At 41.2% G+C, this 15,900-nt stretch overlaps 1 protein-coding gene across 1 annotated transcript in view; it reads right to left on the minus strand.

Annotated features, from left to right (window-relative positions):
- LOC126419763 (cubilin-like) overlaps window positions 1–15,900 on the minus strand; it is a 753,686-nt gene that overhangs the window by 696,951 nt on the left and 40,835 nt on the right. Inside the window, exons 4-5 of the mRNA XM_050086938.1 lie at window positions 15,401–15,547; window positions 5,490–5,537 (exon numbers count right to left, since the gene is read on the minus strand). Coding sequence (XP_049942895.1) covers window positions 5,490–5,537; window positions 15,401–15,547 — 195 coding nt within the window. The remainder of the gene's footprint in view (window positions 1–5,489; window positions 5,538–15,400; window positions 15,548–15,900) is intronic.

Consider the following 15,900-nt stretch of genomic DNA (forward strand, 5'->3'; position numbering starts at 1 on the left):
AGTATGAATAATTTCACAGATGCCTTTCCTTGGATATGATAACAGATGTGTATGTATTTTCTGATAATGACTTTATTGTAAGATTTTTGATATTGATGCTGTCAGATAATATAAGGCGTATTGGACATATGTAATGTTCCGATTATTGGAAACTAGTTTAATAAAACTGGTTAGGGATGGACAGTAGGGTCGCACATGTTATAATAATATGAATAATTACTATTTCTGTATGACAACGTTCGAACTGATTTTAGCCTTGGCATCTCAATTGGTTACACAATGTTTAATCCTGAACTTCTTTGATGGACTTCACATGGGAATGTTTTTGGTTGTTGTTTGGTTTTTGTGCTTCCTTTTTAGTGGTTATTACTTCTCATAATGTTTTAACATTATATATTTATGTGCATTTTTATTATGGTTTTGTTCTCACCAGATCTTTGGTTTGGTATGTGAAAGTGTGATACCACAGGATTTTTAATAGTATTATGTGATTATTATGTGACATAATACTGTATACAGTCTGCAGCTCCTCATTTCATTACACTATCCATGTGATTTGATGTTGAGTCGTTTGCTGCTGCCAGCTAGAATGATCATTGTAGTTGGATTGCCTAATATAATTTTCCGTACATCGCATACCTAAGTGCAGTTTCATACAATATAGGTCTTACTACACAGTCAGTTTGTTTTTGTTGCGTGACACTGTAGTATCATGTGACATTGCAATAGCCTCATGTGACTGTTGTATTTCATATCATTGTACATGACTGTGTATATTTTTCTTATGTGGTAGTTTTCAAAAATGGTTGCTTTCCTTTTATCATGTATATTGAAATGATGTGAGAAAAATAGGATAAAATAAATAAAATTAAAGGGGAAATAATTATACATTTGTCCTGATTTATTGTATTTCTTTTATTGTAATTTTAGTGTATGTGTATCTCTCTGTGACTGTACTATATTGCACAGATAATTTGGAAATTGTTCTTTGACCTTGTTGTTTGACTTTGGATTGTAGCTTCTTTGATCAACACTTGTGTGTTAAACTACTGGATGTTGTTGTGCCCAAGCAATGGTGCTGTGCACTTACTGTTGTTACATGGTTCCATGTTTTCAGTGTTTTCTGCTTGCTTGAGCCAATATCATGGTGAGAAGTATCTTTCTCTGACTTTTGCTAGTCAGTTATGGCGTATTTTCTGGTTAAATAGCATGTATGACATATGAAGTTGGCACAGCATTTTTCGAAAGTACGCTTAATTTTTCCAACTGATAATTCTCATGAAAATGTAACATGTGTTGATATTCCCTGTTTTCACTTTGTTTCCTTGTTTTTCTTGCCAGCGCTGTGAAGATGATCGGTGATCGAAACCGGTTGTGAATAAATATTTATTGGTACAGAACAGTTGTATCATGCATTTCTACAAGTATATCACTGCTGTTGAAGGTCGTCTGAAAAAATATTTGCTTTACAAAGTAGCTTCCCTAAGTCTACAAAGGCTATAAACGTAGGTTTGCCTTTCCTTAACCTGCCTACTAAGATAAGTCATAGGATCAGTAATGCCTCGTGTATTTCTTCATTTCTCCTAAATCAAAACTGATCTTTCGCGCTGATTGACTTCTACTAGATTTTCGGTTCTTCAGTAACCAATTCGTGTCAGCAGTTTCCACCCATGACTTATTAAACTGATAGTTCGCTAATTTTTACACATGTCAGTAACTACTTTCTTTGGAATCGTAATTATTACATTCTTCTTGAAGTCTGAGGGTATTTCTCCTGTCTCATACATCTTGCACACCTGTGGAAGAGTTTTGTCAAGGGTGGCTTTTCCGAGGCTATCAGTAGTTCTGACGGAATGTCGTCTACCTCTGGGGGTCTGGTTTTGACTTAAGTCTTTCAGTGCTCTGTCAAATTCTTCTCGCAGTATCGTATCTCCCATCTTATCTTCATCTACGTCCTCCTCCACTTCTATTACCTTCAAGTCAATCTCCGTTGTGTGGACCCTCTGTATACTCCTCCCACCCTCCAGCCTTCCCCTCTTCGCTTCAGACTGGTTTTCCATCTGAGCTCGTGATAATCATGCAATTGCTTCTCTTTTCTCCAACGTCCTCTTTAATTTTCCTGTAAGCGGTATATATTTTTCCCCCCAATGAAAAATGCTTCTAAATCCTTACATTTTTGCTCTAGCCGTTCCTGCTTAGCCATTTCGCTCTTCCTGTCAAACTCATTTTTTAGACGTTTGTACTCCCCTTCGTCTGCTTCATTTACTGCATTTTTATATTTTCTTCTTTCATCAGTTAAATTCATTGTCTCTTTTGTTGTCCAAGGACACTTCACTATTTAACCTCTTAAAGCTCGCCTTCTATTGTATTCCATTCCCTTGCCCTAGTCAACTGTTGCCTAACGCCCCCTCAGAAACTCTCAACAAACGCTGGTTCTTTCAACTTACTCAGGTCCCATCTCCTTAATTTCCTACCTTTTTACAGTTTCTTCACTTTTAATCAAGAGTTCGTAACCAATAAATTGTGCTTAGAGTCCACATCTGCCCTGTAAATGCCGGACGATATAAAATCTTGTTCCTAAATCTGTGTCTTCCCGTTATATATCAGTCTCAAAGCTTCCGCTATCTGCAGACCTCTTCCGCATATACAACTTATTCATGAATGTTAGCGATGATTAAATTATGCTCTATGTAAAATTCGTGTCTACCTCTTTCATTCCTTTCCCTCAGTCCATATCCACCTGCTATTTTTCCTTCTTTTCCTTTCCTACTATTGAATTCCAGTCCTCCGTCACAACTAAATTTTTGTCTTCCTTAACTATATGAATTATTTCGTTTATCTCATCATACATTTCTTCGATCTCTTCATCATCTCTGGAGCTAGTTATGTAAACTTGTATTACTGTGGTAGGTATAGACTTCGTGTCTAACTTGGCTACGACAATGCGTTCACTATGCTGTCCATAGGAGCTTATCAGTGTTCCTATTTTTTTTTATTCATTATTAAACCCAATCCTTTACACCTATTTGTATTTGTAACCCTGTATTCACCTGACAAGAAGTCCTGTTCCTGCTACCACCAAACTTCACTAATTCCCACTATATCTAATTTCAACCTACCCATTTCCCTTTTCAAATTGTCTAAACTACTTGCCCGATTAAGGGAAGCTACATGAATATGTCACTCACTTCACCAAAAGAAATAACTTCCATAATAAAATCTTTGAAAACAAAGCATTCTAGTGGTTATGATGAAATATCAACAAAATTAATTAAGGCATGTTCTTGTGAGTTTAGTACAATTCTAAGTTACTTATGTAACCAGTCAATTATAACTGGGACATTTCCTGACTGGCTAAAATATGCAGATGTTAAGCCTCTATTCAAGAAAAGGGATAAAGAGATACCATCAAACTACAGACCGATTTCACTTTTGCCAGCATTCTCAAAAATCTGACTACAAACAACATATTATCAAGAACACAGTTTGGATTTCTGAAGGGTTCTGATATCGAGAAGGCTATTTACATCTACAGTGAAAATGTACTTAACTCATTAAATAACAAATTACAAGCAGCAGGTATTTTCTGTGATTTGTCAAAGCCATTTGATTGTGTGAACAACATCCTTTTAAATAAATTACAATTCTATGGTGTCACGGGCAGTGCTGCAAAATGGTTCAAGTCATACCTAGCTAACAGGAAACAAAGGGTGTCAGTACAAGGGACTAGTGAATTAAGTCATCAGTCATCATCAGAATGGGAAGAAATTACAAGTGGTGTCCCACAAGGATCCATCTTAGGGCCATTGCTTTTTCTTGTGTACATTAATGATTTCTCATCAGTTACACTGCCAGAAGCAGAGTTCATTTTGTTTGCAGATGACACAAGTATTGCAATAAATAGTATGTCGAGTGTAGTTCTAGAAAGATCTGCTAATGATATTTTCATGGATATTAATAAATGGTTTAAAGCCAACACATTGACATTAAACTTTGAAAAGACTCACTACATGCAATTCAGAACCTGTAAGAGGTTTCCACCCAGCATATGCATAAAGTATGAAGAAGAGCAGGTAGAAGAAGTTGACAGTCTTAAATTCCTGGGATTACAACTTGATAATAAATTCAGTTGGGGGAGCACACCACAGAACTGCAGAAACGCCTTAACAAATCTGTATTTGCAATTCGAGTGTTAGCAGACATAGGCGACATAAAAATGAAAAAGCTTGCATACTTTGCCTACTTTCATTCCATAATGTCATACGGTATAATATTTTGGGGTAACTCTTCAAGTCAAACAAAAGTTTTCAGATTCCAAAAGTGTGTAATACATATTATTTGTGGAGTAAATTCACGGACGTCATGTAGAAACCTCTTCAAAGAACTGGGTATACTAACTACTGCCTCTCAGTATATTTAGTCCTTAATGAAATTTGTCCTAAATAATATATCTCTTTTTCCAACAAACAGCTCAGTTCATACATACAATACCAGGAACAAAAATGATCTGTACAAAGACTTAAAAGCACTTACTTTAGTTCAAAAAGGGGTCCACTACTCAGGAACACTCATCTTCAATAATTTGCCAGCAAACATAAAAAATTTAGTTACAAATAAAGATCAATTTAAAAGGAGCCTGAAAGACTTACTAGTGGCCAACTCCTTCTACTCCATAGACGAATTTTTTAATAGAAACAAATGATGTATTGTATATATTCATACTATTAGTATTGTTATTTCAGGTAAAATAAAAAAGTTGACATGTTCCACATCCACGAGGATTTCCTCAGCATGGATCTATGGAACGAAAAACTAATCTAATCTAATCTAATCTCCTCTGATCCGTAGAACGCCAGTTTTCTTTCTCCTGGTGACGTCATCCTCCTGGATAATCCCCACCTGTAGATTCTAATGGTGGACTATTTACTTCCGGAATATTTTACCCAAGAGTTCGTCATCATCATTTAACCATACAGCAGAGCGTCATACCCTCGGAAAAAATTATGGCTGTAGTTTACCCTTGCTTTCAGCCGTTCGCTGTACCAGCACAGCAAGGCTGTTTTGATTAATGTTACGAGGCCATGTCAGTCCGTCATACAAACTGCTGCCCCTGTAAGTACTGGAAAGGCTGCTGCCCCTCTTCAGGAAAAAAAAAAAAAAAAAAAAAAAAAAAAAAAAAAAAAATAATCTGGCGTCTCCACAGGTACCACTGCGTTTTGGTTGAACCTGCTGTATGGGTGTCTGTATCGCTGAGGCACGCAAGGTCCATTGTTCGTTGGGGGACGTACTGGGTAAATGCTCGAAAGTAGAAATATCTTTGACATAGCATAATAGTATACCGTAACGTGTAATTTGCGAGATAAATACTCGTAGAAGGTGGCATATAGGTGCCGAAGTCTTGTTGAAAAAGATAGAAAAGTATTTTACGAAAAAAACTTCGAAAATTAAACAAAAGTAAAAGAAGATAGGCAGTACACTTCGTTACTCACCCTTCCGGTAAGGCTATTTACTCTGCGTCGCAGGGCGTTAACAGCAGTCTGCAAGAGAAAACGACTATCAGCTTGTACTTGTAAATTGTAACATGCAGGTGTAAAATAAAAACCTGTTGCTTGTAAAAATCAAAGGAAATTATCTGTGGGCCGTACAAGAAAATGGCTGTGCAAATGCTACAAAGGCTAGAAAATAGTGACTGCTGGAAGTCTGGTACAATGAATAAAATTTACGTATTTATTATGAGACTATACGATTAATTTAACTGTCAAGGAGAATTGAAATTAATTGGTGGGGAAAGTAAGAGAAGGAAATTTTGTTGTCGAACATGGACTGAGGGAAATGAATGAAAGCGGAAAGCTCCTGGTAGATTTTTATGCAGAGCTCAATATTCTCATTGCAAACACTCAGTTTCAGAAATGTAATATAAGATTGTATACGTGGAAAACCCCTGTAGACATATGAAGTTTATAGAATGGTAACAAAAAGATTCACACAATTATAGCTTTTGGCCATTAAGGCCTTTGTCAGAAACAGACACAGACACAAACGCAACTTTCACACATGTCTGCAGTCTCAGATAACTGAAACTACACTGCGAGCAGCAGGACCAGTGCATGATGGGAGTGGCGACTGGGTGGGGTAAGGAGGAGGCAGGGGCAGGGAGGGGAAGGGATAGTATGGTGGGAGTGGCGGACAGTGAAATGCTGCAGTTTAGATGGAGGGCAGAGAAGAAGGTGGGGAGGGGGGGGGGGGGAGGAAATAGCAGAAAGGAGAGAAATAAAAAGAAATTAAAAGACTGGGTGTGGCAGTGAAATGACAGCTGTGTATGGGAACAAAGAGTGGGCTGGATGAGTGAGGACAGTGACTAATGAAGGTTCAGACAAGAGGGTTACGGAAACATAGGATGTATTACAGGGAAAGTTCCCACCTGCACAATTCAGAAAAGCTGGTGTTGGTGGGAAGGATCCATATGACACAGGTTGTGAAGCAGTCATTGAGATACCTTGTTTAGCAGTGTGTTCAGCAACAGGATGGTCCACTTCTTTTATGGCCACAGTTTGTCGGCGGCCATTCATGTGGACAGACAGCTTTTTGGTTGTCATGCCTACATAGAATGCAGCACAGAGGTTGGAGCTTAGCTTGTAAATCACATGACTTGTTTCACAGGTAGCCCCACCTTTGATGGGATAGGTGAGGTTAGTAATCGGACTGGAGTACGTGGTGGTAGGAGGATGTATGGGACAGGTATTGCATCTAGGTCTATTACAGGTGTATTAGCCATGAGGTAAAGGATTAAAAGCAGGGATTATGTAAGGAAGGAATTTCTCATTTCAGGGCACGACGAGAGGCAATCGAAACCCTGGCAGAGAATGTAATTCAGTTGTTCCAGTCCCGGATGGTACTGAGTTATGAGGGTAATGCTCCTCTGTGGCCAGACTGTGGGATTTTGGAAGATGGTGGGGGACTGGAAAGATAAGGCATGGGAGATTTGTTTTTGTAGAAGGTTAGGAGAATAATTACGATTAGTGAAGGCTTCAGTGACACCCTCGGTATATTTTGAGAAGGACTGCTCGTTACAGCAGATGCGGTTACCATGGGTGGCTAGGCTGTACGGAAAGGACTTCTTGTTATGGAATGGATGGCAGCTGTCGAAGTGGACGTATTGCTGGTGGTTAGTAGGTTTGATAGGGATGGAGGTACTGAAGCAGCCATCTATAAGGTGGAGGTCAACATCTAAGAAGGTGGCTTGTTGGGTTGAGTAGGACCAGGTGAAGCAAATGGGGGAGAAGTTGTTGAAGTTCTGGAGGAATGTGGATAGGGTGTTCTCACCTTCAATCCAGATAGCAAAGATGTCAACAATGAATCTGAACCAGGTGAGGGGTTTAGGATTCTGGGTTTTTAGGAAGGATTCTTCTAGATGGCCCATGAATCGGTTGGCATAGGATGGCGTTATGTGGGTGCCTATAGCCATACCCCGGATTTGTTTGTAGATAATGCCTTCAAAGGAGAAGTAATCGTGGGTGAGGATATAGTTGGTCACGGCGACTAGGAAGAAGGTTGTTGGTTTGGAAGCCATACAGCGTCTGGAAAGGTAGTTTTCAACAGCAGTAAGGCCATGGGCATTAGGAATGTTAATGTACGGGGAGGTGGCATCAACAGTGACGAGCAGAGCACCATGTGGTAAAGGGGCAGGAACTGTGGAGAGTCGATGGAGGAAATGGTTGGTATCTTTTAAACAGGAGGATAGGTTCTGGGTAATAAGGTGTTGGTCTATGAGAGCAGAGATTCTCTCAGTTGGGGCACAGTAAATGGCCACAATGGGTCGTCCTGGATGGTTGGGTTTATGGACTTTAGGAAGCATGTAGAAGGTGGGGGGTGTGGGGCGTGGTAGGGGTAAGTAGAGAGATGGACTCTGGGGAGAGGTTTTGGGATGGGCCTAAGGATTTGAGTAGTGATTGATCCTGCTGGATTACTGGAATGGGGTAAAAAAATGGTTCAAATGGCTCTGAGCACTATGGGACTTATCTTCTGAGGTCATCAGTCCCCTAGAACTTAGAACTACTTAAACCTAACTAACCTAAGGACATCACACACATCCATGCCCGAGGCAGGATTCGAACCTGCGACCATAGCGGAAGCGCGGTCCCATACTGTAGCGCCTAGAACCGCCCAGCCACCCTGGCCGGCTGGAATGGGGTCACTGTGGCAAGGTTTGTAGGTGGAAGTATCTGACAGCTCATGGAGTCCTTCGGCCAGGTAATCCTTGCGCTTCAAAACAGCGGTGGTGGAGCCTGTGCCTGTAGGTATGTGTCTATTACTGACAAAGGCCTTAATGGCCGAAAGCTATAATTATGTGAATCTTTTTGTTGTGCCTATCGCTACTCAGCATCTCCGCTGTATGGTGAGCAGCAACTTTCCTTCTCTAATATTGTTACATTCCATCCAGGATTTTCCATTGTTTGATTATGTAATTCTAAGACAGATATTTAGAAACCAGGTTCTAAACTGAAAAATTTTTCCAGGGTCATTTGTGGAACTATAATTCATTGACTCTGAAATGCAAATTAAAGGTAAAGAAATTGCAAAAGAAGTAGCAAATTAAGGAAATGGAACCTTGATAAGTTGAAGGAAGGAAGGATGATTACAGTTGAGCGTCCCGTCGACAACGAGGTCATTACGGACGGAACAGAAGGTCGCATTACGTAAGGATGGGAAAGGAAACCGGCTGTACGCATTTTTACATGAACCATAACAGTATTTACCTCAAGCGATTTAGGGAAAACACAGAAAACCTAAATCAGGATGGCTGGATGTGTGTTTTTTCCAGTGTGCTGGAAACTGCACCAGATCACTCGGTTTCGATAAGGCGAAAAAATATTTAGGGAAAACACAGAAAATCTAAATCAGGATGGCTGGATGTGTGTTTGTCCAGTGTGCTGGAAACTGTACCAGATCACTCGGTTTCGATAAGAAGAAAAAAGCAGATGTTGAGAACTTCAGCGGAGACATTAGACAAAGGTTGCCTGAGACAAGGCAAAGAATAGCAATATACGATAAGTTGATGGCTTCGTAGGGTGAAATATTGTACACAGAAGATTAAAAAGTAGGGAAAAGACTAGATTAATCTGAAGTACATTGCAATATGGAAATGTGATCCAGTGCCTCAAGAATGGACAACGAAAATTTTAATTCCCATTCTTAAACTAAACAAAGATCCTCTTAACCTTCGTCTAACAGACCGACAGCGTTATCTCCACGTTTGGTAGAGACGTTTGAAAGAACGGTTAAAAACGAATTAGAATGGTGGATGGAGAGGAATAATGTTCTGCCCAAGATCAGTTGGGATTTTGGAAAGGAAAGAGTTCTCCTGACAATAGAGACTTTGACAAATGACATTCAACAGACCTTCGGGAATTAATTTTTCACGTTTCCGTTTTTCTGTGACATAACTGGAGCTCACGACAAAGTGAAAACCACAGTACTAGAAACAAAACTTGCTTCCAGAATGAGTTTTTCATGCTGCAGCGGAGTGTGCGCTGATATGAAACTTCCTGGCAGATTAAAAATGGTTCAAATGGCTCTGTGCACTATGGGACTTAACAGCTGAGGTCATCAGTTCCCTAGAACATAGAACTAGTTAAACCTAACTATCCTAAGGACATCACACACATCCATGCCCGAGGAAGGATTCGAACCTGCGACCGTAGCAGTCGCGGGGTCCGGACTGAAGCGCCTAGAACCGCTCGGCCACCTCGGCCAGCACAGATTAAGACTGTGTGCCTGACCGAGACTCGAACTCGGTACCTTTGGCAGGCTGTGGCTAAGCCATGTCTCCGCAATATCCTTTCTTCCAGAAGTGCTAGTTCTGCAAGGTTCGCAGATGGGCTTCTGTGAAGTTTGGAAGGTAGGAGACGAGGTACTGGCGGAACTGAAGCTGTAAGGGAGGAAGGATCGTGGGTAGCTCAGATATTAGAGCTCTTGCCCGCGAAAGGTAAAGGTCCGAGTTTGAGTCTCCGTTCGGCACGCAGTTTTAAGCTGCAAGGAAGTTTCAAAACTTGTTTCAACAGGATGACCTCTTAAAGATTTAAACTTATCTGAGAAATTAAGCCTTTATCAGAAAGAAGAATCTATGTTAGGTACAACGGTAATGCCATCGGGCCTTGTGTACTGGACAATGCTCTTCCTCAGGGAGCCAAACTGAGCTCCCTCCTGTACATAGTGTATACTCGAAACCTTGAAACATGTTTCTCGCCAGGAGTATTAACGTTACAACTCACTGATGATCTTTGCCTGTTGAACCGCTGAACCAGGAGAAGAAATTATAGCTCACGCTGTATCAAATCTTAGAATCTGGCTGGAAGAGACTGGCCATGACGTAATACCGGAAAAATCATCAGTACGGGTGTCGATTTTACGCGAAGAGAGTTCCATATTGCCCGGGCAGTATGAGGCTATGTGGAATAAACATCACCTTCCGCAGCCAAGCGAAGATTTTAGATATGAGAAATGACTCGAGGTTAATGTGAAGACCTCACATAATGATATTTCTTCTAAGATATAAACAAAGATGAATGCACTGTATAGCCGGCACATCGTGGGGGCTCACACGATAATCTGCCGACCTCGTATAGCACTCTCGTGAAATCTCTCTGGGATTATGGATGCATGTTATACTATGATGGGCCAACAAATTTGTAACCAAACTGGACAGAAGTCGGTATCGCTTTATTCGAATGTGCACTGAAGTCAAGCTATACACACCTGCGAATGCTCTCCTCGTTGAGGCAGGGTAACCACCAGCGAGTATTAGAACATTAAAACTTGCGAATAAATTAATTCTGGAGCGAATCTCACAGACCTGACAATATAATGATTCTCCAAAACCGTAGACCGAAATCAACGTTAAACTCAGTACCACCTTCCTGAATTTGACGAGGATGTATAAGGATGAATCGAAGACCATCGGTAGTAACAAAGTACGATGCGCCATATAGAACCCTGCAGAAAATTATTAAGCCCTTTATTCCGGACCTAAGAAGGAAACAATCTACTAGGCGGAAGCCATCGCAATTAGGGAAGCAGTAAAATACAGCAGATCTTGCGCACAAAGCAGTACGCTGATGTTAACCGAGGCCACAAGCTAAAGAGCCTCAAAAAATCAGAATGGAACAAAAGTGTCTCGTCTATAATTATAGACATTATTAAAGAAATGGCGATAACCAAGCAAGAAAACTAAAAAGTTTCTCGTGGATTCCAGGGCACAGTGACATCTTTCATATTGAAATAGTAGACAGCTTAATGAAGCAAGTAATGGACTTAGGCGAAATATCGAGCTTAATCAATGAAACAGCGAGAAACGATTGGCAGACGCAACGAGATTCGACCAAGATTTAGAAAGGAGTGCATTATGCCCAGCTGTAAGCTAGTAGAGCAATATCTCCTTGGAGCACCGATAGGAATAGAAGCAGACGATTCGTAACAATGCACTTACATGATGACAAATTTCCAACCCATCTATTCAAAGCAGGATCTAAGGAACCTCCAATATGTGATTTATGTAATGAAAAAGAAAGACTTGAACCATCCACTATTCCCGTGTACCAGATCAACACACGACAAAAATCATTTATCAGCTCATTGGTTAACGCAGGTGCTCCCCCATTAACGTCATCTTCAGCATTGCTGTGAACGCAGGAGAATAAACTGTTACTGAATGTGGTGTACAACCACTTAAATAAGCGTCTCCTAACTATATAGATATGACGTGTAGACGATAATGTGGATGTTTTGTATGATGTAACGCCTTTTGTTAAGGTGTAACCACTTTATGATTAGTTTCTGGTGATGTCATATAGCAATAATTTATTCATAGAATACTTTAGTTTTTTGTAAATGGCAATTAACTAAGTGCGTGGTAGAATAAGCATTAAGAATGGTGATATGTAAATGTGATGGGTGCCTGTATGGCGATGGCCAAATGACAATAAAGAACATTGAATAATATATAACACATTACACTTAATTGCTGAATGGTGTAACTATAAAAATACAACAAATCAATCAAGAAAAATGTAAGGCAGGCCCCTAAAAGTATGCAAAATGCCAAAGCAAGTATGGCTCACAGAGAATTGAAAATCCCTAGAAATGTGCATGATTATAGGAAAGATAGATGCTACACTACTGGCCATTAAAATTGCTGCACCAAGAAGAAATGCAGATGATAAACGGGTATTCATTGGACAAATATATTATACCAGAACTGACATGTGATTACATTTTCACGCAGTTTGGGTGCATAGATCCTGAGAAATCAGTACCCAGAATAACCACCTCTGGCCGTAATAACGGCCTTGATACGCCTGGGAATTGAGTCAAACAGAGATTGGATGGCGTGTACAGGTACAGCTGCCTATGCAGCTTCAACACGATAAGACAGTTCATCAAGAGTAGTGACTGACGTATTGTGATGAGCCAGTTGCTCGCCCAGCATTGAACAGACGTTTTCAATTGGTGAGAGATCTGGAGAATGTGCTGGCCAGGGCAACAGTCGAACATTTTCTGTATCCAGAAAGGCCCATACAGGACCTGCAACATGCGGTCGTGCATTATCCTGCTGAAATGTAGGGTTTCGCAGGGATCGAATGACGGCTAGAGCCACGGGTAGTAACACACCTGAAATGTAACGTCCACTGTTGAAAGTGCCGTCAATGCGAACAAGAGGTGACCGAGACGTGTAACCAATGGCACCCCATACCATCACGCCGGGTGATACGCCGGAATGGCGATGACGAATACACGCTTCTAATGTGCGTTCACCGCGATGCCGCCAAACACGAATACGACCATCATGATGCTGTAAACAGAACCTGGATTCATCCGAAAAAATGACGTTTTGCCATTCGTGCACCCAGGTTCGTCGTTGAGTACACCATCGCAGGCGCTCCTGTTTGTGATGCAACGTCGAGGGTAACCGCAGCCACGGTCTCCGAGCTGATAGTCCATGCTGCTGCAAACGTCGTCGAACTGTTCGTGCAGATGCTTTTTGTCTTGCAAACGTCGCCATCTGTTGACTGAGGGATCGAGACGTGACTGCACGATCCGTTACAGCCATGCGGATAAAATGCCTGTCATCTCGACTGCTAGTGATACGGGGCCGTTGGGATCCAGCACGGCGTTCCGTATTACCCTCCTGAACCCACCGATTCCATATTCTGCTAACAGTCATTGGATCTCGACCAACGCGAGCAGCAGTGTCGCGATACGATAAACCGCAATCGCGAGAGGCTACAATCCGACCCTTATCAAAGTCGGTAACGTGATAGTACGCATTTCTCCTCCTGACACGGGGCACCACAACAACGTTTCACCAGGGAACGCCGTCAACTGCTGTTTGTGTATGAGAAATCGGTTGGAAACTTTCCTTATGTCAGCACGTTGTAGGTGTCGCCACCGACGCCAACGTTGTGTGAATGCTCTGAAAAGCTAATCATTTGCATATCACAACATCTTCTTCCTGTCGGTTAAATTTCACGTCTGTAGCACGTCATCGTCGTGGTGTAGCAATTTTAATGGCCAGTAGTGTACTTATAGGGAATTTTGAATAGAGAAACCTACAAGTTTCATTCGTTTTTATAATTTGTCGCCTGTGTCGTTTACCAGTGAAATGACATTGTTGAAAACATTACATGTACCAAAGAGTATACAAACATCGAAATGACTTATATCTTGTATGTAAGGCAAAGTTGGTGGCATCGGCATAGCTACTGCTTAATTGTCTTCAGAACAGATGCTTTTGAGAAGCACTTCAGAGAAGAGCCATCCGGTGTAATACTCTCAAAGGCGAGAAAAAAACCAGACTAGGAGGATTTATTCGAATGGAAAGGAAATTGGTAGATGTGATACATGTGCAGCCAAACAAATTATTACAATTTCAGAAAAATTGGATGATTTGTTCAAGAGAAAGAGCTTCACAGATGGAGTTAGCCAATTATTCGTCTGACTCTTATTCAAGCATTTCTTCGGCTTGGCATTAATTGATAGAGTTGTTGGATGTCCTCCGAGATATCGCTGGTCATTGGGGCTCAGTTCGAAGCGGGATTCAGCACTGAAGACAATTAGAGTTCAGTCAATGATATTCCAGGCTGAAAACGTGTCTGGAGATGCCCCGGATGGCGGTGGGATACCAACTTCTATCGCTCCCCATATGGCCCGACAACCAGGAGTGATGGTCTGGGGTGCCATGTCTTTCCACAGCAGAAACCATTTGGTTGTCACCCGCGGCACCCTTATAGTACAGCGGTAAGTATACGATATTCTACGCCCAATTTTGTTGCCCCTCAACTCACACCATCCAGGGCTTACATTTCAGCATGATAACGCCCATTCACCCACGACAAGAGTTCCTACTGTCTGTCTTTGTTCTTGCTAAACCATATCTTGGCCAGCAACGTCGTGGATATCTCCCCAATTGAGAACTTTTGGAGCATTATGGACAGGGCCCACCAACCAGCACGGTATTTAGACGCTCTAACGCGCTAGTTGGACAGAATGTAGTACTCTATCCATCAAGAGGACGTCCAAAAACTCTTCAATCAATGCCAAGCTGAATAACTGTTTGCGTAAAGGGCCAGAGGTGCAGCAACGCGTTAGTGACTTGCTCAGTTTGTGAAGCTCTTTCTCCTGAATAAATTATTCCATTTTTTTCTGAAATTGTAATCACTTGTTTGTTAGTACATGTGTATAATATGTACCGATTTTTGTGTCATTAGGATAATGAGTCTTTTTTTTTTCTTAGAGTGAATAGTAATATTCTGTCAAATCTCAGTGTATGCAATCTTTGCAACATAGGTGTAAGGGAGCTCCTACATTTTGCTACGACAAAGACATACTGAGGTTCAAATGCCTTTAAGTCGACAGCTGTATCGTTGGTTGCTATTAATATATACGTAACAAGTTATAAAAATCTTTACTTGATACGTAGCAGTTAACTTTCGTTGGTCAGTGGATAGAGGTCTGTGAAAGTGTAAAGCGTCACCAGTAATTACGATCGCTATTTCATGGCATTTATAATGGAGAGTCTTACATGTCTGACAATGTATTTCTGCAGATTGCATGTTTTTAAAGTGCCTAATGGCATTATACCTTTAACGTACGCAATATTAAATGCATTACGTGCACGTTAATATCTGAAATAATGCGAAGTAGTGATTAGCGTTTTCCTTGTTTAAAGAACTTGATAATGGGATCATGCTTTCTCTAGACGTGTAGTGTTTTTAAGTTAAATAAATTACACATTTGGACAATTGGGTGGGTCGTAATTTCGTTCTGGTTAGACAACACAGAGCACGCGATTTGTGGGCCGCTTAGTATAGCCTCGCTGGTACTATTACAGGAGAGAGGCACTCACCGTGCTGGCAGCGGTCGCGTTCCCTCTCTCGAGCATGGCCACGCGTCTGAGAAGTCCATTCGGCCCGTTAATGGCGTCATCCAGCTGTGACAGAAGGGATGAGCCGTCCGGAGCACCAGGCCTGCGGCTGCTGCTGCCGTTCACTGCCTGCAAAGCAAAAAGACAAGAGAAAGTCTTATTGAATGCCGTTATGTCACCACACAAGTCTCTGTGATTGTGGTGGGACCTAGGCATTAGAAGTATTTAGGTAAAACCAGGTACTACTTCACATTCAGCGTCCTGAAACATATTTTTTTAGTAAACAACAAATCGCTTACTCTGGAACTTACTCCCATCAAGTAGGGCACAGTTTTTTCACCTCTAGGGTCTTAAAGCGCAGTGTGGTCTACTATTGGAAGTCGTCATCTCCAAATCCCGACAATATGTGTATAATACTGATAGTTTAACGGGTTTCTAAGCTCATGTCACTCGTCACAGAAGAATGCTGACGCAAGACGCAA

Source organism: Schistocerca serialis, chromosome 9 (assembly GCF_023864345.2).
Source record: "Schistocerca serialis cubense isolate TAMUIC-IGC-003099 chromosome 9, iqSchSeri2.2, whole genome shotgun sequence".
Lineage (NCBI taxonomy): Eukaryota > Metazoa > Arthropoda > Insecta > Orthoptera > Acrididae > Schistocerca > Schistocerca serialis.